At 40.4% G+C, this 24,453-nt stretch overlaps 1 protein-coding gene across 1 annotated transcript in view; it reads right to left on the bottom strand.

Annotated features, from left to right (window-relative positions):
• Window positions 1-17,765, bottom strand: part of HMGA2 (high mobility group AT-hook 2) — a 147,347-nt gene extending 129,582 nt beyond the window's left edge. The window contains exons 1-4 of the mRNA XM_017871585.1: window positions 17,706-17,765; window positions 16,675-16,976; window positions 13,969-14,055; window positions 3,537-3,587 (exon numbers count right to left, since the gene is read on the bottom strand). Coding sequence (XP_017727074.1) covers window positions 3,537-3,587; window positions 13,969-14,055; window positions 16,675-16,785 — 249 coding nt within the window. The 5' untranslated portion in view covers window positions 16,786-16,976; window positions 17,706-17,765. The remainder of the gene's footprint in view (window positions 1-3,536; window positions 3,588-13,968; window positions 14,056-16,674; window positions 16,977-17,705) is intronic.
• Between the last annotated feature and the right edge of the window lie 6,688 nt (window positions 17,766-24,453).

A 24,453-nucleotide genomic window follows, 5' to 3' on the forward strand; every position in this document is an offset into this window, starting at 1 on the left:
AGCCAGAAAAAAAAGAGACCCGTTTACCTCTAGCCTCTTCTACACACACATACACACCTTGAAAATCAGACCACCTCATAAAAACAATAGATCTGAAATCCAGTTCAAACTAGGGGGATAAAAAAAAAAAGATGAAGGGAATTAAAGTAAACAATAGACGTGTTCTTAAGCAAATCTAGTTAACACACTCATTAGATCACTGGATTGGTCAATGCTTCATCCCCTCTGAAAGCAAGACTGATTCAAATTTCTCTCCTACACCTACCCATACCGATCCCAATTACATCAGATCAGAGGATTCCTCGGTAGGTATCTTTTCCCAGGCCTCTTACATGAATCTATAGTATCTACTGGAACAAGTTTTAAAAGCACAAGAGCTTTAAAACAAAGCAAAATACCCCACAAGAATAAAAGGGGAACAATTTGGCTTCTAACCCATATACCTAATGAATCCAGTCGGTTCAAAAATATATCTCTAACTCAAGGAAATCGGTGAATGACACTGTTGGAAAGAATTGAACTTGCTATAAAGTATAAGCCCATTTCCTATGGAAAATGCAATAATTTATTTCTTCAGTACAAGCTTTCCAGCAAAGAATGCCATTGAACGGAATGCCTTGCTGTGACTGGCTGCATACTCTACCCAACAGAAGATATACAAGCAAAGAGGAAACACGCTGTCTAGAAAAAATATACAATTTCCTTTTATTTCCTCTTCTCAGTAGAACAACTCTTCTTTGGGGACCAAATCAGGGACTTGTAACAATTCACCACATAATATTTTCCATTCTCACAGCCAGTAAAAATTAGAAACCAGGAGAGTCAAAGAAAATGGCCCAGCTATTCTCAGAAAGGCAAGGATTTCTGTTATGGGCGCCTCAAATGCGCTTCTTACCCAGCAGGAAGATCGAATGCCTGCAATCCAGATACCCCCCTAAATTAGCAAGAATCCGTTAAGAAAAAAACATATAATTGCTCTATAGTTTACTCTGGCTTGCTGATTAATCAACTGTTTAAGGATGTGTGGTGCAAGAGAAAACTGTAAAGAAAGGTAGATGTAAATCGGGTGACTTCCAAGTACTAGGGCAGGTTGTAATTAATTAGCTGGCCAGATGTGGAGCCATAGGAAGGTTCTGAGAAGACAGGACTCTAACCTATGGAGGTGAATTGGTGACCATTATAGGACAGTCCAAAGGCAGAGGAGATGAAAGGCTGAGAGAGTTAAGAGGCCCCATTTGATGGAGGTTAGTTTGCTGGTTAACTGCCACTGTATTTGCTTACAACTTATTTTATTTCATTTTAGCCACATTAATCCCATGACTTCAAATAACTCATCTATTTTCTATTATGCTACCTATTAGAAAGATTATACACGTCTTTCTTATTAATTAGTTCAATGGTATGGGACGTCCTTTCAGAGTTCCGATGCTTAGAAAACAGCAGATCTCAATTTAGATGTATGTCAATATCAAGTTAGTCAACAATGTGCTCATTAGAGTATAATGAAGGCAGCAGTTTTTGACTTCTGAGACTAAGGCAAAAAAGGCCTTGCAGCTTCCTCCTCAGTTACCAGAACACTCCCAGAGGGAGCTCTGAGTGCATGTTAAGAAGGCTGATTATCCTGGGGAGGCCACGTATGGGTGATCCAGCGCACACACTCCCAGATCCACCCAGATTTCCAGTCAATCTTGATAAAGCACCAGATTGTAAGTGAAACAGCTCCAGATTCTGGATCCCAAGTATTAGAGTCATCCACTGATGCTTGAGTCTTCCCAGTGGAGGCCCCAGACATCATGGAGCAGAGACAACACTTTCTGCTCTACCCTGCCTGTATCCTTGACCCAAAGAATCCATGTGCATAATAAAATCGTTTTTTTATACTATGAAGTTTTAGAGTGGTTAACTAAGCAGCAATCGATAACTGGAATCATATGTCCAACAAGGAAGGTGATAAATCCACTGGTTATGGAACCCACACCTGAAATATGATATTTAGTTCTAGGTGACATCTTTCAAAAGATTAAAGAACAAACATGCTCAGAAAAGAATAATAAGAATGTTCCTTTATGGGGAAAAAATGAGAAAACTGGAGTATGTGTTACATACAAACACAGATACATACAAAGAATATGTGTTTATTTTCCTCAACTGTTTGCAGGGCTATCATGAGTGAAAGTGAAAATAATTACTCTGTATGTTCCAGGAGGATGACCTAGAGACAGTGGACAGAAGTTACAGGGAGTCAGATGGAATAATTTTCTAATGTTCAGAGCTTTCCTAGAAGAAAGAGGCAGCCTTGAGAGGTAGCAAGTTCCCTAACTTTAAAGGTAATCAAGCACAGGCTAGATGATCACCACTTGATAAGCAGGTTTGGAGAGAACTAATTTAATGAACAGAAGGTTGAATGAAATATCCTTACTTTAAGGTTACACTTTAACACTGAGATGTTTTTCATCTAAAGATCATCCCATTTCCTTGTGCTAAGAAATCTAATCCCAACACATGTTGAGCAGAGGAAAAATACAAGATGAATAAATTAAATGAAAGGCAATACCAAAGTATAAATAGAAAGTGATGCAGAACTCTAGAGGAGAAAGGAATGGCAAACAGGAACATATAATCCAGCATAACAGAAAAAAAAAACTTTTTAAAATTTGGAGCATGAAGAACGAACTGGGGAAGAGGAAAAAGGAAAGCCAAAGAACCCATTATATACAACATTGGGTATAAAGGATGCCCTCATTCATTTTTTAGGACTTCTCTGTCAGTGGGAAAAACAGGTCAGAAGAACAGGGGTAACACAGCAACCAAGGGAACAAGGTTCAAGCAGTAAAATTAGCAAAGCTCTTCAGTGGCGACTGAATCTCTGGCCTCAAAAGATATAGGATCTGTGTGCCTATGGGATTAAGTGCACTTGTATGGATACAGCTATCTCTAATGTTTGCATGTGGAGAATGACTACTAAGGGAAGCAAGAAAAACTCGAAATAAACCTTTGCTTCCTAACAAAGTCATGTGAAAAGAAAACACAAACCACCTAGAAAATGAGATGTGTCCAAAAAAAAAAAAAAAAGCCAGGGAGAAAACCAAAAAAAAAAAAAAAAAAAAAAAAAGAAAAAAAAAAAAAATAGGAAAAAAAAAACATTAAAAGTTATCACATACACATTGTGTATGAATTTTATCATCATTTGTAATCAACTTCCAAGGTTTCATAATACCCTTTAACTTTAGTTACTCAATCTACTGAACAAATCATCTCATTGTTACCCCATTTGAAGGAAGAGTGGAGCCTCTTTTGATGTTGATAAGAGATAGAAAAATGAGTCCACCTTCAGGAAAGAAAAGTGTTCTGCATAAACACCTGGAGCCTAGTGGTAGGAAGTGGTGATAATTTGTCTTTTGCCTTAACCCTTTCAAAGATTCATCAAACCAGAAGTTGGAAATTCATGTAATCGATGAAATAAAACTTTTCTCATTTAATACAACAGAAATTTTTCTTTCCAAAAAAAGGAAGAAAAAATATATCTTATTACTCACCCATTTCCTAGGTCTGCCTCTTGGTCGTTTTTCTCCAGTGGCTTCTGCTTTCTGCAAATGAAAAAGGGAGTCATTATAGTTTTCTACCTGATATTGTTTATAAGTACTGCACCAAGGGACACATTTGAAGTAAGAATGTTCTGCTTTGCAGATGAAGTATCGGTTTTTTGGGTTTTGTTTTTTAGCAAACTCCGTCTCCTCTAAGGTTAATCTTTTCCACATTTTGAGTAGATTCTTCTTCATTGCATGATGTAAAGAGGTATCTATGCAACCCCTCACCCTAAAATACTCCCCTGTAGTGATCTCTTCTGAAATGCATGAAAATGCTTTTTAAAAAGCTATTTTGCTTTTATTTCTGTCCATATTAAAAACATTATCCCCACATTCTGTAACTACATATGTTAGTATTTTAGAAAATTAATGTTCCTTAAGATGATCAAGATTCTTTCCATGTCACAACTAAAGTTGCAAAAATTAATATTGATATATTGCTTTACAATTTACAAAGCTCTTCTACCTATATTGATAATCAAAAGCAAGTATAAATGTAAAAAAAAGAATACACAAGCATTTTAATTCAAAACAACAAACATTTGCACACTTGTCCATGTTTAATTTCATGTTCCTTGCCTGAAACAATTACCTGTCAATCAGTTCACCTAAAGCAGAGGAAAAAAAAAGCGGCAGAAATCATCAGTTTGTCCCAGTGATGAAGACTACCTGTGCCTAGAAATAATGATTAATTAAAAATGTACTTTATTAACAATAATCCCACACTTAACACGAATACATTTCTATCTTGAGAGTTTGTTTCATTGCTTTACTTCACAGAAGATTTTTCTGATATCACAGTTGTTAACATGATTTATAAAACAATTATTTTTCCCTGTTTTTGTCAGTCCTAGTCCAATCTTCAGACACAACAACACACCAATACACACACATATCACATACATCTATAAAAACATGCGTTCATACTTCTTAGGATAAAGAAAACTTAGTACATGTTGTTTCATGTATAGGAATCATCCATGGCTACATTAACACACAAATATAGGTAACTTGAACCAGTATACCTTGTTCCACATTTTACTTTTGTTATCTGAGTTAGCAGCCAGCGGGGGTACTTGGTAGTGATACTGACTATCTACACTGCCAAATGAAACTTTCCTCTTTTTCTCTTCAGTCTGCCTGGTAAAAACAGATAGATTTACATGATAGTTGACAAATAGATAGATGGATAGGCAGATAGACAAACAGGTAGATAACAGATAAAATAAGCCACAACATTTCTTACCAAATAGTATCTCCCTGATCTGTCATTACTATCCAACAGGTCCCATGAATTAACCCAGACTCTATATGATTGTAATGTTAACTCACACATATTGAGCATTTAAAATATCCCAGGCACTCGACTGTGAGTCACACGTGTTATGTTCATCCTTACAGCAGCCTTATAAAGTGGGTATTATTATTTCTCTTATTTTGTAGATGAACAACTAAGTCTTAGATAGGTTAGGTATACAACTGTCTCAAGGTCACAAACAAAACAGGTAAGTGGCAGACCTGGGATTTGAACCCAGTTTTGTCTAACTCTAAAGACTGTGCTCCTAGCCTCTTAACAATGCTACTACCCCTTAGTATACAAGCATTTGTTACCATAAAAAAATACTTTAGGAAACTGTAATTATCACTGATTCAGTTAATTTCCCAGAACAAAAGGAAACCTGGTAGCCTTTAGGAATTCTATCTAACCATCAGATTTGGACACTCTGAATCATTGTTTATTACTTTTGAATGGCTCTACAAAGGAATCATATATTATCAGAGGTTAGTGGCACTGTCTTACCTTCAGTCCCAAGGGCATGAAGTCAGTGAAAGCCCAGAGTGTCAAGTAAATCACACACTCTTCAGAGCATTGCCTCATGGAGAGAGGGAGATGTCCTGAGAAGATCATAGACTCTACCTTGGAACGCTTAGATTCCAATTCCTGCTCTGCCATTTTAGCTTTATGACTTTGGGCAGGTCCTTGAAGACCTCAATTTGGTTTCATCTGTGAAATGGAGATGACGCCTCCTATGAGAGGTCATTCCTCCAAGTACTTCGAAGTTCCTGCCTCCCATGAGGTGCTCCATAAGTGTTCTTTCACTCCTAACTAGATGGAACCCTTAAAGGGAGTTTTTCTTTTCTTTTTTTTCTTTCACTCGGTCACCCAGGCTGGAGTGCAGTGCAGTGGCATGATCTCGACTCATTGCAAGCTCCGCCTCCTGGGTTCCCGCCATTCTCCTGCCTCAGCCTCCCGAGTAGCTGGGACTACAGGTGCCCACCACCACGCCCGGCTAATTTTTTGTATTTTTAGTAGAGACGGGGTTTCACCGTGTTAGCCAGGATGGTCTTGATCTCCTGACCTCGTGATCACCCTGCCTCGGCCTCCCAAATAGGGAGTTTTTCTTCAAGTTAATTCCTTCTCTCAGAAGGCTTGGTCAATGCAAGTATTCCCTCACACCCATCTGTCATCTTTAGAATAAGGCTTTTAAGGATCCCTTTGGCTACTGCATAGTGAGTTATACATGGGTATGGAGTTCTCTAGCACAGAAGCAGCATCTGACTTAATCTTTGGAAGCAACTGTAAGATTGCACACTTAACCCAGTAGTAAATTACATAAACATGGAAAATATAAATCCTTTTTAATGGAAATGGGGGTGTGAAGGGGGGGTGGGAGAAGGAGGCTATTGACCTTAGAAGCTAACAGTGCTACACCATGCTTTCTCTGCATGGTTGTTATGTTTCGGGGGGCATGATGTGATCCGGGTGTATCTAAAGTCTATTGAAGAGAGAATTTTTTTTGTTTTGTTTTGTTTTGTTTTCTAAAAGGGTTTCACTGCATTTCAAAGTCAGAGAAAACAAATCTCTCAAAACAGAAAAGCCCTGCAAATAAGATGACTTTTAAACGAGCATCTCATTTACAAAAAGCCTATTGAGAAACAAACTTTGCACCATTAACTAAAGGGCAAAATATCACGATTATCACTCGGACTTGTTAAAAGCAAATTCGCTCCTTGGTCGTTCAGGCCTGTGTTACATGTAAACTGAAACCCTCTTCTGAGACTACATCTAGAAGAAACACATTAGCTGTGCTGTGTGGCATCGATCTGGGAGGTTTTCATTTTTCTTTAAAACCCACATTATTTAATCATTCTAATCAAACTCCTCAAAGGCTGCAAAACAAGTTAGGGTTTTAGTTTGTAAACCAGCTTAGATCCAGAATTTTTACATATTGGAAAACACCAGCTTTAGTATTGTTTTCCTGTGTTTAATGCTCTTCAGGATATTATTTTCAAAAAAGACAAACAAAACATTCAGGAGGCTTGTTTTGTTTTAACATATGCAATACTGTAGAAGTGTATATTTGGTTTTCCTTTGCCAGAATAGAATTTGGCTTTACACTACAAACCCATGTATAACAGAGACATAACTAATTCTAACTATTTATTGCTCTCATCGAGAAAGAAAAGGGAGATATGGTCAGAATTCTCATTTGTAAGAACTGAAATTTCAGACTATTACCAGTACTATTCTGCAAATATTTACAACAATCATTTATCATTAAAACTGTCATTTCTCCCTTGTTCGCCCTCATTAATATTTTTATATTTTAAACTTTAGATTCAAAACTGTACACTTAATTTTATGATATATTTAGAAGCAAGTCCATAAGGATTGGGAGAAATGTTAAATGGGAAATATAACTATTTCTTTCTCTAACAAGTTCTGGTACTGCAGACTCTTCAATGTACTGCAGATTTTAAAAACTAATTAGGAAAGAAATTCATCTAGCAAACACATCTCTTGAGCTTGAAAACAGTGCTTAGCACTAGTGCCTGGTATGCAGGAAGTGTTCACTATATACTTGTTGAAGGAGTGGAGTGAGGGAGGGAGGCAAAGAGAGAGGAAGGGAGTAAGTGAGGGAGGGAGGGAAGGAAGGAGGAAGAGGTGAGGAAGGGAAGGCAAGAGGAAAGGAAGTAAAAAAGAAAGGAAGGAAAAGTGTTTATATTATATGTGTGTCTTATTTCCCTCTTCTCATCAGAATTCTAGAGTTCAGTAAAACTTTAGAAATAATTTCACCTAGCCCTCTCATTTAGCAAAGCAGAAAACTTCTGGATGCACTACAATTCCCAAAGACATAGCCCCATGATATATTTGGGAGCCAGAAGTCTTGTGGGTATCGGTACCAGAAGGCACACATTTCCAATCTCTTTACAACCTTTAGAGTGGCCCTTCAAAGGTTTCCCAAAGCGTAATTTCCAACCTGCATTTCAGGTCACTGGAGATAACAGAAATCTACCTTTTAACAAGTATTTTACAGAACATTCAGGAGCACATGGTAGTGGAAAGAGTATAAGCTTTAGAATTAAAGTGAATTCAAACCCATGTGCTACCATGTACCAGAGTTCAGTATCAGATATGTCCTGGTTTACATCTTTGAATCACAGTTTTCTCATTTGTGGAATGAAGAACACAATGCTTAAATCAGAGGATTAAAGGAGCTAATATACATATAAAGTGCCTGACAAAAGCTATGGTATTTAGCAGTTAGGCAAATGTAATTTCTTCTCCCTCCCCTTACTTTAAAATGCTACCCACAAACATAATACTTACCAATTCTGTAAGTTTCCAAAGTGACTTTCCAAGCATTATGTTACTTAAGTAGGGCAGGGCAACTGTTAATTCCCCTGTTTTACAAATGGGAGATTAAGCATCCTGCCCATGTTCACAGGTAGTAGAACTGAGACCCAATCTGATTTCAAGGCAGTAAAGTGTCTGTTCTTTGGAGAGCTATTCTCATATAAAACAAAACTGCCATGGGAAATTTTAAAAAATAAAAGATAACCTTCTAGGGTGAAAATCAAATTAGTTAAAAGTAATGTATTTCCAGGTTTCCTATAAACACATGGACAAGAGCAGAGGTTGGAAACTAAGAATAATTCAATTCTGACTTCAGGGTCAGATTTAGATGGCTATTAATTTTTTGCTATTGCAAGTTATCTCATCATATTTTATGTACTATGATATAGCCAGAACTCCCCACTGCAAATCCATCCGTGCATCTGTACCAAAAAAAAAAAAAAAAACTAGAAAATATTTGGGTGTGATGGTGCCCTGTTTTGTTTGCATGTATCTTGATTTACATGAAGCCCACTATCCAAAGCCTAGAAAACACATTTTATTTCCTTCAGTTGCTATTTTAAAAAACATAAACAGTATAAATCAATGTACACTGATATCAAAATCAACTATACAAATCAATCCCACTAAGCACTGAGGAAATTCTCATTTTACCTTTTTGATAATCCAGTTCTGTGAGTTTCCTAATTTTACAAGCAACACTTTTAGCCTTGAAGAGACATTACAATTTGCTATCATAATATATTTACCAATAGGAAATATAAGTAACTTCCATCATCCATTGTAGTTCCTGCTTATTACCCAAGTTAGCCCTTACTGTCAACTCTGGTGTCCTCATTTTGCACATGCTTATCTTCATGTATACAAACACTAAATTAAAACCAAAGCCAAATGACAGGCAAAGTTATCATTTTCAAAGTTTAAGATTCTCCTCCTCCAAATCTTCTCTCTACTTCTTTGTAATGAGAAAAATCAATAGCAATGATACAAGAGACCATTGCTATTGATCATAGGAGTTACCTTCTGAGCAAACATTATCCTAGACAAAAGATAATGCCTGCACTACTCTTCCCTAATTTAAATAGACTATGCCATTCAAAATTGCTCAGCGTATTAAAACAATATGAGATAATGCAATGCCCTAACAGATAGTCAGTTCTCCATTTCCCCTTTTCTCCTGGTTGGCAGAACAAAGATTCCTAACTAAAACCTTCAGAATCTAGGACAGTGAAATTAAATTCAGTTTCTACTTTGTGCCTTCTGCTCTGGAAACTGCAGAAAGTTAACAAGACAAGACAGTTTTGAATGATTTAACTGACATAAAATGCTCTTCATCCATCTATTCTCGAGGAAGAACTGAAATGCAATAGAATACCAATCGGTTATATTCTATCTCCTTAGCAAAATGATCTGTTGAGAACTTGAGATAAAAATGACCCAGGAATGTAGGTCAGCCAGAGAAGTGAGGAGCCTTCAAGTTCAGAAGAGTTCAGAAGGATGAGAGCTTTCAGAGAAGTAGAACTATGGGTCCCTTGAAATAAAATTACTTCATAAGATAATTCAAATGTATTTCAATCTCCCATATTTGGATCATAATCTGTGATGATTCAAAGCATTGCCAGATAGAATGTGCTGGTGCATTAAGTAAGGCTTTGTCTTCCCTGGCAAAGTGAAAGAAAAAAATGAGTCAATTGTTTAGGTAAGTCAGCCTAAAATATCAAGATAATGGAATAACAGTTGGGCTTTACTCAGTTTCACCTGCTGAATTCATTTGTATCCTCAGATAGGGCCCTGAATCCCCCAATAAAACTTACCTGCCCATTGAAATACAGAGGAATTAAACTAAATCACAGTAGTTTAATTTAGAAACCATAGGCCAGAATTATATGATAACTGCCAATGTTACCTTTCCTTAACTCACCTATAATAATGCCTTTGGTTTCTCCTTTCAACTAGGCCTACTACATTCTGAAGAAAATTCTGTCCTCATTTAGCATTTATGTTGAATGATTTATCTTAATGGTGACTAAAACCTATCTTCTCTCTTCTTAAAATACCTGTGATTGGTGTTGGTAATGATTATGAAAAGCAAACCACATTTCTAGGAATGCAAATGATTAGAAGGAGCATGAAGTAGTCTTTACAGTATCTAATTAATTCAGGCCTTCTTTTTATAGCAAATTGAACATAGAGACTAAACATTTACTCTGAACATGTTATTTTAACTATAGCTGCTATATCTAGATATTTTTATTCTGCACTTTGCTCCCTAGATCTGCCCATTACACCTAAAGTCACAAGGGTGGTGAAGCAAATATATGACATGATGAAGTAGGGTTATCTCACACCTGAGATATTTTTTTTTTAATTTTCATTTACCTTCCAATAAAATTTAATTCAACCTCAGAAAAAAAACTTCCTAAAATATGTGAATGAGAATTGGCTTAAAACTTAAGGATGAATTTGACCTGAGACCTTCAACACTGAAGAATTACTGACAACCCCTCCAGTATTCTGTCATGATTTAAAAAGTACAACAAAACCCTAAACTAAAGGAGATTATAACTTCTTTCTCTGTAACCATTTGGGAACTGTAAAAATGCAAAGAGTTCCATCCAGCACAACCTAGGAAAGGAAAGCAAAGCAAAACAAAACAAAAAAGGAGGTTAAGACATAACTGGTTTTAGGTGTATCTCAGACTAAAAATAAAAGGGTAAAGATATGCTCACACAGACATATACACACATGGACAAATTAATTATTCAGGAAAACTTTAACTTCTGATTTCTTTTCTTTTATTCAGGTAACTATATGAAACCGACTCAGGGACAAATTTTGAGCACTCAGATTGGAGTTCTGAGGAATGACTAGAATCATCACACAATGGTCATGCATAGTAATTCGTTTTAATGGAATATTAAGTAGATTGAAGAATAATTCTCTTCCAAAGTTTCCAAGTATAGCAAATTGTGTTTTTATAAATGTCTTTGTTTTACATATTATATAAATCAATTTTCTACTGAATATGGTTTGAAATTAAAGTGATGGCTAATTTAGTAGTCCTTCACTTGGTCTTGCAACATTCTGCATGCATTGTCCAGTTTCACACTGTTAATTTTCTAATAAACAGCTTTGTTTTCAAATGTCCCAAGGCCAGTTACTGAATCCAAATATAAACTTTGTAAGTCAAGAAACTCCAAGCAGCAAGACATTTTAAGCATATAACCATCAGGATTTCAGTGTGCATTGCAGCTCCTCTAATTTTAGGCTTCTTTCTTCTCATATACTTACCAGTCTTTGCAATGTATGTTGCACTGTGATGGGTCTCAGTTTACAGGAAAACACCCACTTTGTTACTCATAGAAGACTTCTCATATCTACTCTGGTCAGTCTCACAGGGTATGTTTATCTTACATGTTATGAACAATATAATTTTTTCTAAGAAGATTTGCATTTCAAAATCCTGATGAACATATATGTTTTGTTAGAACACAATATATGCTTAATAAACGAATATGTTTGAAAATCATGTTTATATAGAATAGTAACATACTCAACAAATTCTGATTTGAAAGTGAAAATACCTTAAGTTTACACATGCCATGAACGATTCATCAATGTCATTCATTATTTTGCAAGGTATTCTCTTCTCCAGATGAAGCGTAATTTATAAAACTGAAGAAAAAGAAGTCAGGTTATGGGCAAATGTATTTATTCATTTTTATTACAAGAGGGATTTTCATAACAGCATTGTTGGAAATAATTCTGTCTGAAAGAATGAAAGAGTCTGGAGAAGGAATCTTTAGAAAAAAGAAAGCCTACTTCTGTTTCGGAAATTAGAATAATGTATGCATACATATGAAGAATTTTCAGAAAGATGAGTGGCTTAGGGGGCTCATTTACAAATGCCTGTCACTAGAGTCACTAAAATAAATCAACCCTTACTTAGGAATAGATCAACTTTAAAATTTTGCTTTAGGTGGTAAACTAGGCACTAGTTTCAGCTTCCCTTTTCTCAAAAAAAATTTTGTTAGTCAGTGGTAAGCTTTTAAAATGAAGAGGAGGCGATGGGAGCGTTTCTATCTATTCATCCAAAAAACATGGAATATAGTAAAATATGGAAGACAATTCATTTTCCTTTTTAGTATTAAATTTCAAATTACTTATTTATGGTGAAATTTAAAGATTTCTTCCTAGGAGATACTATCATGCTGCATTTTTCAGAGGAACTACACCATAGCTTAAATGTGTGTTAGCTATCTAACAAGTATTTATTTGTCCATCTCCTTAGAATAAAAGTAAATTAGGTAAACTCCACACTTATGCAACATAGAAAAACTCCTTGGTAAAATCAGTCCTTTTTAGTTAATTTATAAATGAGGTAAAATAAAACAAATATAAAGTATTCATATTAAAAATACCAGAGTACATATTGCCATTTTTAAATAACAAGGTTACTTAGAGCTATTTTAAAGTTTATTGATTAAATAAGAAACACAATCAAATCTAAACTCTAAGAAGCAATTAAATTTAAATATATTAAAAATATGCTCCTCAACTCTGTTCAAAACTGTTAAAACAGACAAGAACTCATAGTTACTTCCTAAATAACTTTATATGTACCATTAGTTGCTATGGCAGTTTACAACACTGAAAACTAGCACATATATTAAAGTTAGGACCCACAGTCACAAAGAAAACCACACAAAACATTAATCCCCAAACGATGAGCATATAGTCCTTTCTAACAAATACTGTACATGATGTACTCAAACCTGTTGAAAAGGTATATCCAAATTTAGTTCTGATTTTTGAAACTTTGTTCTCAATTACTATACAAACCTACAAATAAAATGCAGAAACTTTTTTTCCAATTTATTTATAAAGTTAAAAAAGCGACCGGTACTTCTCTATACATGCATTAACCCTGACATAGTTCCTCTTTGCAATCTTAAATACAGCCAGCCTGAAGTTATCTTAAACTGCAACTTTAAATTTATTAAGAAAAACACTGAATGTTACACTTAACTGGGTTCTATTTTGCCCAAAAAGAGATATTAAATGAGCCAAATATTTGTTTTTAAAAGTCTCATTGTCCAATTCAGACATTTCTATGTCACTTGATGAAAGGGCTTTTTGAGATTATGATATACTATACTGCAGGTTTATTGTAAAACAAGCAGTATACTTTATTATCACAATTAAAGCTGTAAAATTCATGAAATTTTTCCACTATCCCACAACTAGATTTAGTTCTAATTATCATCTATTTGGCAAAGTACTTTAATAGGGGATTTGGTTTGCAGTAGCCATGTAATAAGCACAAAGTAAATCAATCTCTATCATTTTCAGAAGAAATTGCAAAACTTTACCACCAGGCAAAATCTATAGTTTTGATTTGTTTTTAACTATTTACAACTAGTGCAAATATTAGTTGTGTCATTTTCCACCTTCCCCTCCCCCCTCCCCGCCTTCCTTCCTCACTTCTACCCGTTTTAAGGTTCAAATTATTTGGTGGCTGTTTGTTTAAAACAACACTGTTAAGTATCTTCATAAACTTTTATGCTGAGCATCTGCTTAGAAAAAAGGTTAACTCGCATCTAATTAATGTTAAATGTAAGAATTGAGTCTGTGTTACCCAGTTGGGACAAATTCCTAGGTGCGGAGTTAGAATAGGAAAGTTACAGGGAGGCTCCTGTAGTCATTGATGAAGTTAGGAGAGCTTGACTCGAGAAATCTCACCTTTTGAGCTGCTTTAGAGGGACTCTTGTTTTTGCTGCCTTTAGGTCTTCCCCTGGGTCTCTTAGGAGAGGGCTCACCGGTTGGTTCCTAATTGTGAGGGGGGAAAAAAAAATGCTGTTGTGGCAAGAATGTCTGAAAGAAATTGACCCTGACTCTTTAGCTATATTTTCTGCATGTGCTGCTCAAAAGAGCTGTTGGAACACTTTCAGTTCAAGCATAAATGGATGATGATGGTACAGAGTTTACAGAAAGGGGAAATAACTACACTTTTAATCCAAGGGTTCAAAGAGGAAACCCTATTTTGTATATGAAAACTAGATTCTACTTCAAACCTAAAATGGTAACAAAGACTGAAGAAGCATGTTCTAGAAAGAAAGTCATATACTTTTAAGGTGTAAAGTTTACAGGGCTATGCATTTGGCGACTCATAGGAATAATAAGCATTTTAAACGAACACCACTCTCCATTATACTACCATTTCAAACAATAGAAATATGAAGCTAACATCATAGATATTTCAACAATCTTCCATATTGAAAAGATGGCTTTTAATCATCTTGTATACCTGCCTTCTAGGTGGATTATGATTCAACTGACACATTCTGAGTGAAATACTGGAGGAATTATTCAAGTTCTTCAGTTCAAAATAACTCCATTCCCCCTAAAATTTCCAAATAATTATAGTAAATCTATTGTGGGAGGTTTTGCTTGAATTATCTAGTTAATTGCTTCAATTCTCCACTTCCTTTTGGAGATGCAGGCATGGTCTCCAGCCTACATTTAAATATCTTTTGATAAAAATAAACATATTTTCTTCAAAACTTTCTTTTGAGAAAACTCTTATGGGGGTGGAGTGGAGAAAACTAAAAGGGGGTAAAAGCGAGGAGGAATGGAGTGTCTGGGAATGAGAAATGGAAGCAATCACTAGGTTTAGCAAAACTTTAAATGGCTCCTATGCCAAGTAGTAAATACTCAAGTGGTTAAGAGAATGCGATGATTAATATTCCAGATCCCAAATATTTATCCAGTGAATCATCTATTCACATTTCATTCAGATTCGGTGATTAAATGAGACTCATTAACTTAAAACCCATGAACGTCCTCAATGAAAATTCGCATCCCATTTAGAGAATTCGGGGAAGGTTCCCTGCAAGCTTCTGTGGGACCACTAGCGCCAGTGGGCACATCGAGAGCAAACATATCGGAGACACATTTTTCTTTCTTTGTGAACTCTGCCTTAACTCAAAGGTAAAGTATCCAATCACCTCCAGACCCCATTGTAATTTCTTTTGGATTTTTTTTTTTTTGGAGGGGGGTGCAATTAGTCAGTTAGAGCTGGGTGGCGGGTGGGAAACAAGTGGGGGAGGGCAGAGACTTCCTGGGAGGTGTAAAACAGGATTCAAATGCGATGTAAAGTGTCGCTTGGGCAGAGCGGGAAAACTCAGGGGCCTCTAGATAGGCTTATTTCCTTTGATGATTTTAAAAAGGTAAACTCTCAATTTTTCTAAAATTCTCTGGCAAGCAAACATTGTTCAATTTCCCCACCTTGCTCTCAGGGAACTTTGGGACTCTAGGATTATTTTCTAATCGGCGTGTTTGCCATGAAGGAAGCGATTTAAGACTAAGGAACGAGCAAGTTTTAAAGCCCGAGAAAGTGGAGTTTAAATGTTCTCAATAGACTTATCCCGCTTCGACCCTGCCCGCCGCGGCTTGGAAATTACAGCGAACAAAACCCCCAGCCCTGCGCGCTGAGCGCAGCTCTGCAAGCGCCGGCTGCACGCTTAATTGGTTGCATCCGCAGACAAAACCCTCCACTCCGCTGGGTCCCGGGCGCCCCTCGATCGTCCCCTACTCAACCCCCGGCCACTGGCCTTGGAGAAGAGCATTTAATGGCTGCAGCTCTGAGGCACGGGATCCAGGGGCAAAAGGGGGACCGGGCGCCTGACGAGGAAGCGACCCTGGCTACCCTGCACTCTCTCGGACACTCCTTTCAACGCGCCCTTGGCTGGGCGAGTTAACCCCGTCCCGCAGAGAGCCAAGCTCCCCGTAGCCCCTGCCCCGGGCTCTCTCCGGCGGCGGCCGCACATTTAAAGGGCCCGAAGAGGACCAGACAGCCGGCTTTCCACGCGTTCTTTGTCGGGAGGGCGCGAGTCTTGGGCCACCGAGAGCTTGGAGGAGGGCGCCAAGGGGGTGGCTGCAGCGCGCCAGCCCCCGACCCGCGAGCAGCCCCGGGAGGCGGGAGAAAGAGCCTCCGGCCCCCAGGACTCTAACCCCTTCAGCCCAGATCGGCTGGAGCGCCCGGGTCCCCGGCACCTCCTTCTTCCCGGGCAGTTGCAAAAGCAGCTCGGAAAGCGCCTGCGAGCCCGGGTTTGTCGGATCCCGCTCGCTTCCAGTCACCCGGCGACACCGCGCCACTCGGGGCCGTGCACAATAGCGAAAGTCCGAGGACGCGCTTCGCCAGACCCCACCTCCCGCCTTCCCTGGGCCGCCCGCCGCGGCTCCCCACCTCCCCGCCCGGAGGGTTGCTGGCGCCCCGGGGCCGCTCGGCACACTAGTGGGTCTGCGCCGCTCCCCCCAGCCGGCTGGCGGGCAGCGTGCGACGGCCGCAGCGACTGGGCTCCCGCGCTCCGGCCGCCCCGCGCGCGTCTGGGCCCCTGCAGTGGGGACGGGGTGGGCTGGTGCCCCCACCGCGCCAGCTGTACTGACTTGCTGCTGCTTCCTGGGGCGGCCGCGTCCTCTCTTCTGAGGCGCCGGGGCGGCAGGTTGTCCCTGGGCTGAAGTGGACGGCTGCCCCGCGCCCTCACCGCGTGCGCTCATCCTGCCTCCCGCCGCCGCTACCGCCGCTGCAGCCGCTTCGCCTCGACTGCCCCGGAGCTGCCCAGCACCTTTCGGGAGATGAGGTGATAGGGCTGGGGACGCCGGCGGGGCGAGCGCTAGCTGGCGGGCTGCAAGGGCTGCTGTTGCTTAGGCTGCCGCCGCTGCCACCATCAACACCGGACGTCCAGCGGCTGCCAAAAAGAGAAGAGGGGAGGAGGAGGAGGAGAGGAGGAGGCGCTGCCGGTGGCGGCGGCGGCGGCGGTGGGTGGGTGCCGGAGGTGGAGGTGGCGGTGGAGGTGGAGGTAGCGAGAGGAGGAGGGAAGCGAGGGAGAAGGAAGAGAGGTTTTGAGGTCGCAGAGGCTCCTCTCGCGGGTTGGGATCAGGAGTTGCGGGCACCGGGAGCACTTCGGAAGCGGCTTGGAAAGGGAAGAGACTTGGAGTGAATTGTGTCCCTTGAAATGTTAGGCGGGGAAAGAATTCCTCCTCCTCTTCCCCCCACCCCGCTCGAGAGAGAGAGAGAGAGAGAGAGAGAGAGAGAGAGAGAGAAAGTGAGAGAGAGAAAGAGATTGAGATTGAAAGTGCCTTGGGCAGTCGGAAAGCAAAGGAGGATGGGGAGATTCCGCCGGGATAGGGTCGGGCACGGAGCACAAGCAGAGGACAGAGCAGTGGGTGGCACCGCGCCTCCTCGGGTGGCGGGAGCAGGCGGCGGCGGCACCGGAGAGTCGGAGGGGGACGGGCTGCTCGCTCCTGAGTCTTGCACCAAGCGCGCGCTGCCCGGGCTGGAAGTTTTCTGAATTCCTGCCCCAAGATTCAAGTGGGATGAGTGTGTGTGAGTGTGTGTGAGTGTGAGTGTGTGTGGTGTGTGTGCGTGAGCGCGCTTGCGCTTGGGGAGGGGGTGGTGGAAGGGGGGGAGTGCCCACCTCTAATCGTGGGCGGATAAAGGGGAGGGGGTTGCGCAGGAAGAAAAGTATGAGGAGGAGGGAGGCCGGGCGGACCGCCGAGCCAAGGCGCCTGGCTGCTAGCCAGAGGCAGCGTTCGAAATACAACTGCCTCGGCGGCGGCGGCGCCCGGGTGCCACCCGGAGCCCCGCTCACGTGCTCCCGCCCGGCGGCGGGGTTAAAGGGACAGGCCGGGGATCCCGGACTGGCTCGCCGTGGGCCTAGCCCCACCCGCCTCACGAGGTCACCCCTAGGGCGGTTGTTCTGGGAAGGCGCGGGAACGTGACTGTCCCCGAGCCACGTTTCGAGGCTCGGCCTTTACCTGCGCCTCTACGGTCCGGAGCCAACAATTTGCAGGAAGCGTCTAGGCTGCACCCCAGGCAGCGCTCCGATTAACTGTGAGCGGGAAGGGACTGCAGAGGAGTGGGAGAGGGGCCCTGACAGCCCTACTCCGCCGCAGAATGCCCTCACCATAGAGACTGCGGGCGGGCGAGCGCGCACATACACGGAGACCTGCATGCAGATACACACGAACACGCGTGTAAGCACATGCACACTTGCACGCAGATACACGTGGACACGGGGCACTCATGCGCTCGTAAACACACGCATTTACATACACATACACACAGGCACGCAGATAGACATGCACATTCGCAGACACGTGCAAGCAATGTGCACACACAGAGCGCGCCAGCTTCTTCATTGAACTTTTTTCTCCAGGAAAGACTAGAGGCAATCGAAGTTCCTCCCTATCCCCCTCCCCGGGGATCCAACATTCGCAGAGTAAAGGGCACCTTGCAGATTCCTAACACCACAATTGCACTCACTGCCCAACTCTCCCTTCAGTTTACCTCGATTTAACCTTCTGCCTGAGAACTCTTTCTGCCAAGTCCTAATTTTATAGCCTAGGCTGTTTCTGAGTTATGTGAACACCATAATGGCCACAGTCCGTTTTAAAAGGTGGAGTACATTTTAAATGTACCTCTTTTCATCCTTGAATAACACAAAACTCTGAAAAAATTAGGTTCAGATTTTCACACATCACACCCAAAATTATTCTGGACTAATTCCAAAATAAAAACTTTCACCTGGGGAAGAATTTATTTTTTTCAAAGATACAGACCACCGTGGAATAAAAACGCCTACTCTGCAGCCCTAAGCAGGAGTTAGGCACCGCCAGGTTCCCCTGTGCATGTGGAGGAGGCGCGTGTAAATGTCTGCTTTGGCGCGGCAGCGCTGATTGGTCCGCGTTGCCATTTTAAATCCATTTCCAGCTGCCCTTTGCAGAGCTGGGACACTTTGCTGCACGTCGAGTGCTCTGCAGGAATCCAGGGTTTCTCCTGGGTCTGGGAACGCTTAGCTGTGATGGAGAGAGAGAGCCTCCATCCCTCCGGAGGGAGCCCCGCAGCTGACTGGGAAGGGAGGGGTCTAACAGGAACCAGAGGTTTTCTGTCAGGGCTTGGCTCAAAGATGGTATCTTCATCAAAGGGATTGAAGTTTCACCTAACGATTACAGTGACATTTCCTAACTGCGAAGCGTGCACATTTAAAAACTATGATCACATATTTGCACTGTGGTGTGCACATTTTACATACACGTACAAAATAGGTTTCTGGGTTTGTGTTTGTTTGCTTACTTTTTGCCAGGAGGAGAGAGAAATTCTGAGGGTGAATGCAGGGGAGCCACTGAGGAGTTCAGCCAGCCAGTTTTGTGCTGTGTACCTCATTATATCCTAGGATTATTATTTTTTTTTTTGTAATGTGTACAGAGGTCAGCAAGGAGGGGATTCCAAAATTTTGTTTTTGCATTAATCTTTGAATGTAAGAGAAGCGCAGAAAACTGGGAGTGGGGAATATACAGCCACTTGTTTTCAGGCTGCTATCATTTTGCTCTTAGACTATTTGACCCCTTTTGAATTTATAACAAGGGTATAAAACAAATATTGTATCAAGTTCTATTTAAATCAGTTTTGTATATTTTCATTCTTTGGAAGCTGTATTTAATTTTTCAGAATTCTGTATATTTTCTGTAGGCAAAACATTAAAATTTGTTCTAATCTTTGAAATTATTGAGACTTTTATTATACAAAATGGTGTTCTTATATATTTTAAAAATAATGCTAAAAGGTTAGATTTTATTTTAAAGAAAAGGAATTTTTTTACATTTACATCTGAGGGTTTTTCCCCCAGTTTAAATTTCTCAACTATTTACTTTTTATCACACCATATTTTACCCATATATTCAAGGCTCAATTCTTCTTTCTAATTTGAAAACTTTCCAGGTAGTTTCTGTCCATATTCAACTGTGTCTTTCCTTTTTCTGTACCCACTATAGAATTGAGTAATTGGCACCTTGGTTGTATATGTTAACAAGGTTTTTAATTATCTGTGATACATGATGTAGATAAGTGTTTAGATCAGGTCAGCCCATTAGTGGGTGGTAAAATTAATTTAGCAAACCCATGACATCATTTAAAAAATAGGTAGACTAAGATCGAGAATATCACATGTACAATTTCTGCCTTAGATATATAGTACATATGTATGAAAACTATTAAGATGGGTTGTATTTTCATCGTTAATGTCTCAGAATTTGGGATGTATCTTAGAATTCAAGGTGTCTTAGTACTATGTTATCACATACTAGGTAGTGTCTTTTCTATTTTGGTGGTATACATGCTGCTATGGTTTGGCTGTGTCTCCACCCAAAACTCATCTTGAATTGTAGTTCCCACAGTCCCTACCTATGGTGGGAGGGACCCGGTGGGAGGTCATTGAGTCATGGGGGTGATTCTCCCATGCTGTTATCGTGATAGTAAGTGTTCACAAGATCTGATGGTTTTTTTAATGGGCTCCCCGCTTTGCCCAGCTCTCATACTTCTCCTTCCTACTTCTTTGTGAAGAAGGGGTCTTGCTTCCTCTTTGCCTTCTGCCATGATTATAAGTTTCCTGAGGCCTTCCCAGCCATGCAGAACTATTAAACCTCTTTCCTTTCTAAATTACTCAATCTCGGGTATTTCTTCATAGCAGTGTGAGAATGGACTAATACACATGCTTATATGTAAATTTTATGTATATTCCCAGAAGAAGGTAGCATTTCAAGTACCTTGGTTTTTTGTTTGTTTGTTTGTTTTTGTTGCACTAATCTAAGTAGTGTTCTGTTCATGATAGACTTCTGATAGTTATTAATTTATTGCAATGACGAAAGCACCTATAGTAAATTTACTGTTTTGAAGAACATACCATACAGGATGAGAAAAGCTTTAGATATACTAAAATACCTTTCGCATTCTTTTAACTAAAGAAAGATGCATCTATGACAAGGAGATTTAAGTACTCATATTGCACTTTTTCATGATATATTGACACCTTAATACATTCACAAATTAAAAAGAATTATTTAAGGATTTACTCAGATTATAACTGATTAATGATGAATATATTTCATGTGTAATTAAATGGAGATTTATTATAATTAGGTATTTTGGAATTGAATCTATATAAGGTCACAGAAAAAAATTATAACTAATTTTGATTGAACAGAATGCATAGCACTTGTGTGTGTATGTAAATAGAAGTTTAGTAAAGTACAACGTAAACACATAGGCTGGGCGAAGTGGCTCATACCTGTAATCCTAGCACTCTGGAAGGCCGAGGTGGGAGGATCACTTGAGGCCAGGAGTTCGAGACCAGCCTGGGCAGCATAGCGGGACCCCGTCTCTTCAAAAAATAAAAAAATTAGTCAGGCATGGTGATGTGCAACTATAGTCTCACTCAGCTACTCGAGAGGCTAAGGTGAGAGGATCACTTGAGCCCAGGAGGTCATGACTACAGTGAGCAATGATGGCACCACTGTACTACAGCCTGGGTGACAGAGTGAGACCCTGTGTCAAAACACACACACACACACACACACACACACAAAGCAAAATAAACACATAATCTTGCCTTAAGAGCTTTGCATTCTACTTTGGCTGGAAAATGTTTCATGTATTTTAATATAAGGTCATTTGCACTGCTCGAACCCACAATTTAGAAATTATGTCTTTAATAATTTATTATTTAAAAATACTTGTGGGCTGGACATGGTGGCTCATGCTTGTAATCCCAGCACTTTGGGAGGCCAAGGTGGGCAGATCACGAGGTCAGGAGATCGAGACCATCCTGGCTAACACGGTGAAACCCCGTCTCTACTAAAAATACAAAAAATTAGCCAGACGTGGTGGCGGGCACCTGTAGTCCCAGCTACTCAGGAGGCTGAGGCAGGAGAATGGCGTGAACCAGGGAGGCGGAGGTTGCAGTGAGCCGAGATCACATCACTGCACTCTAGCCTGGGTGACAGAGTGAGACTCTGCCTCAAAAAGAAAATAATAATAATAATAATAAGTCTTTAATGGTTAATAGTTAATGAAATGTCGGAGAGATTACCTCTAAGAGTTTCCCTATAGTATCATCAAGAACAAATATATGCTGCCAAATTAGTTTTGGGGTTTTAAATTTTTTCTGATAGGCTTCCTAGTCCTGTAGTCAGAGAATCACCAAACAAAATAAATTGGTTCACTCATTCATTTAAGGAACATATATTGAGTTGAGTTGATTTTGCAGAAATCTCACTGTTATTCTCTCAGGACTCAGAAATATAATTCATCTAGAACTACAGAGAATCTCAACACAATTAGGTCTTCATTTAAAATCTATTTACTTATCACATTAAGTCTTCCAGTAGTCTCCTCTGTCCAATCCATCATTCATTCAGCCCTCTTTATTGAGCACTTAATACATGCTGGGATTTACAGAACGTTATTTTCAACAAAAGTCATGGAAACAGAACAGAAGTGGAAGAGTTTCATGTCTGTCTTTCATCTATTGACATCGTATTGTCAGCCCCAAGCGATCTCAGTCTCCATATATTATCAAGCAGCTTTGGGTAGCAGGAAGAACATGGACTTCGAAATCAGATTTAGGGATAGGAGGTGTAGTAGGCAGAATGGCACCCAAGATTTTCTGCCTCAAGGTGTACATGAGTGCATAATCACTGGCTGGTCTTCACTCCTGTGACTAGGTTGTATTACCTGACATACTGACCTTAAGACAGGGAAATTATCCAGAGGAGCCATACTAAATGTATGTTTAAAGCAGAGAGTTTCCTCTGGCTCAGGAAGGATTTGAAGAAGGTTTTTGAAGATGGAGGACATGGGTGGCAAGGAATATGAGTGGTTTCTAGGAGCTGAGGTCAGCCCAGACCAACATCTAACAAGGAAACAAGGAACTCCGTTCTCCAATGACAAGGAACTGAATTCTGCCAACAACAAGAAGAAGCTTGAAAGTGAAGTCTTCCCCAGAGCCTTCAGACAATAGCACAGCCAGGCCGACACCTTGATTTCAGCCTTATGATACCCTGAGTAAGAATCCCAGTCACACCATACCTGGCTCTGACTCACAAAACTGTGAGCTAGTAAATGGGTATTTTAACCATATTTTAAGTCATTAAGTTTGTGGTAATTTGTTATGCAGCCATTGAAAACTAATACAAGAGGGATCTAGTTAAATAAACTTCCTCTCCTTTCACCATCCGTGAAATGCCACCAAGCTCCAAAGCACAATGACTTTATCTGGAATTTATCTGGAAAAGCCCCCACGTGGTTGCACCACTCCTACCAAGCCACCTGCCTTGTCTCTTTGTGGTAATTGGGTAGTAGTGACCAGAATAAAAATGCATCGTCTTCAATTGCTTTCCATCCTTCCCTGCCTTATCTTCATTTTTCCTTACTTTCACTGCCTTGAGTGTGTATTTCTAAATAAAGTATAAGGATTGATCCTTACCCAAGACTCTTGTTTGCTCAGGAAGCAGACTAAGGCACCCAGAAATTCAAACTCGGTGTCTCTAAAACTGAATTGGTCATGTGTGGTGGTTTAAGAACATGTTTGTAAATTCTTCAACATTCTTCCCACAAGGGTGAAATCTAATTTCCACTCTTCTTAAACGTGGGTCAATTTTAGTAACATGCTTGTAATAAATAAAAGGCAGTAGAAATCATACTGCATCATTTTGGAGACTAGATAACACAAGGCTGCAAACACGAATAATACAATTACTGCCTTGATTCCAATCTCTCTCTGCCTGTGCCTCCTCCTGCCACCTTGGAATTCCTGAATCGACATGTGAGAAGCTTAGCTGCCTTGAAGCCACCATGCTGGAGAGACCTTGGGTAGAGACCACACAGAGATAGAAATGCCAAGGAGCCCTTGCTGTGCCAGGTCTCAAACATTTATCTTCCCATCAGCTGCCTGATAAGTGAGTGCATGAACATTCAGATAATTCCAGGCCCCCACCCCCAACTGCCTTTAAGCCACCCCAAGCAGATGTGAAGCAGAACAGAGAGCAGAGACCCCTGCTGAGCTCTGACCCAAGTGCAGATTTAGGAGTAAAACACATGTTGTGTTTGTTCTTCATTCACTAAGTTTTTGGGTGAATTGTTACATAGCCATAGAAACTGGCCCATAATTTTTTCCCCAAAACGATTTTCTTTTCTTACCAATCACTCTTAATCACTCTTAACTAGGAATTGCACTTAGCTAGGAATCAGTCTAGATCCTTCTCTTTCCACATCAAATGATCACCAAGTCCCTCTAATTCTGCCTTCTAAATATTTCTTGACTCTACTTCCCACCCCCACTGCCTTAGTTAGGGCTCCCTCCCCTTCTCACTTGGATTTCTTCACTATCT

This window comes from Rhinopithecus bieti, unplaced genomic scaffold (genome assembly GCF_001698545.2).
Source record: "Rhinopithecus bieti isolate Rb0 unplaced genomic scaffold, ASM169854v2 scaffold_5924, whole genome shotgun sequence".
Classification (NCBI taxonomy): Eukaryota; Metazoa; Chordata; class Mammalia; order Primates; family Cercopithecidae; genus Rhinopithecus; species Rhinopithecus bieti.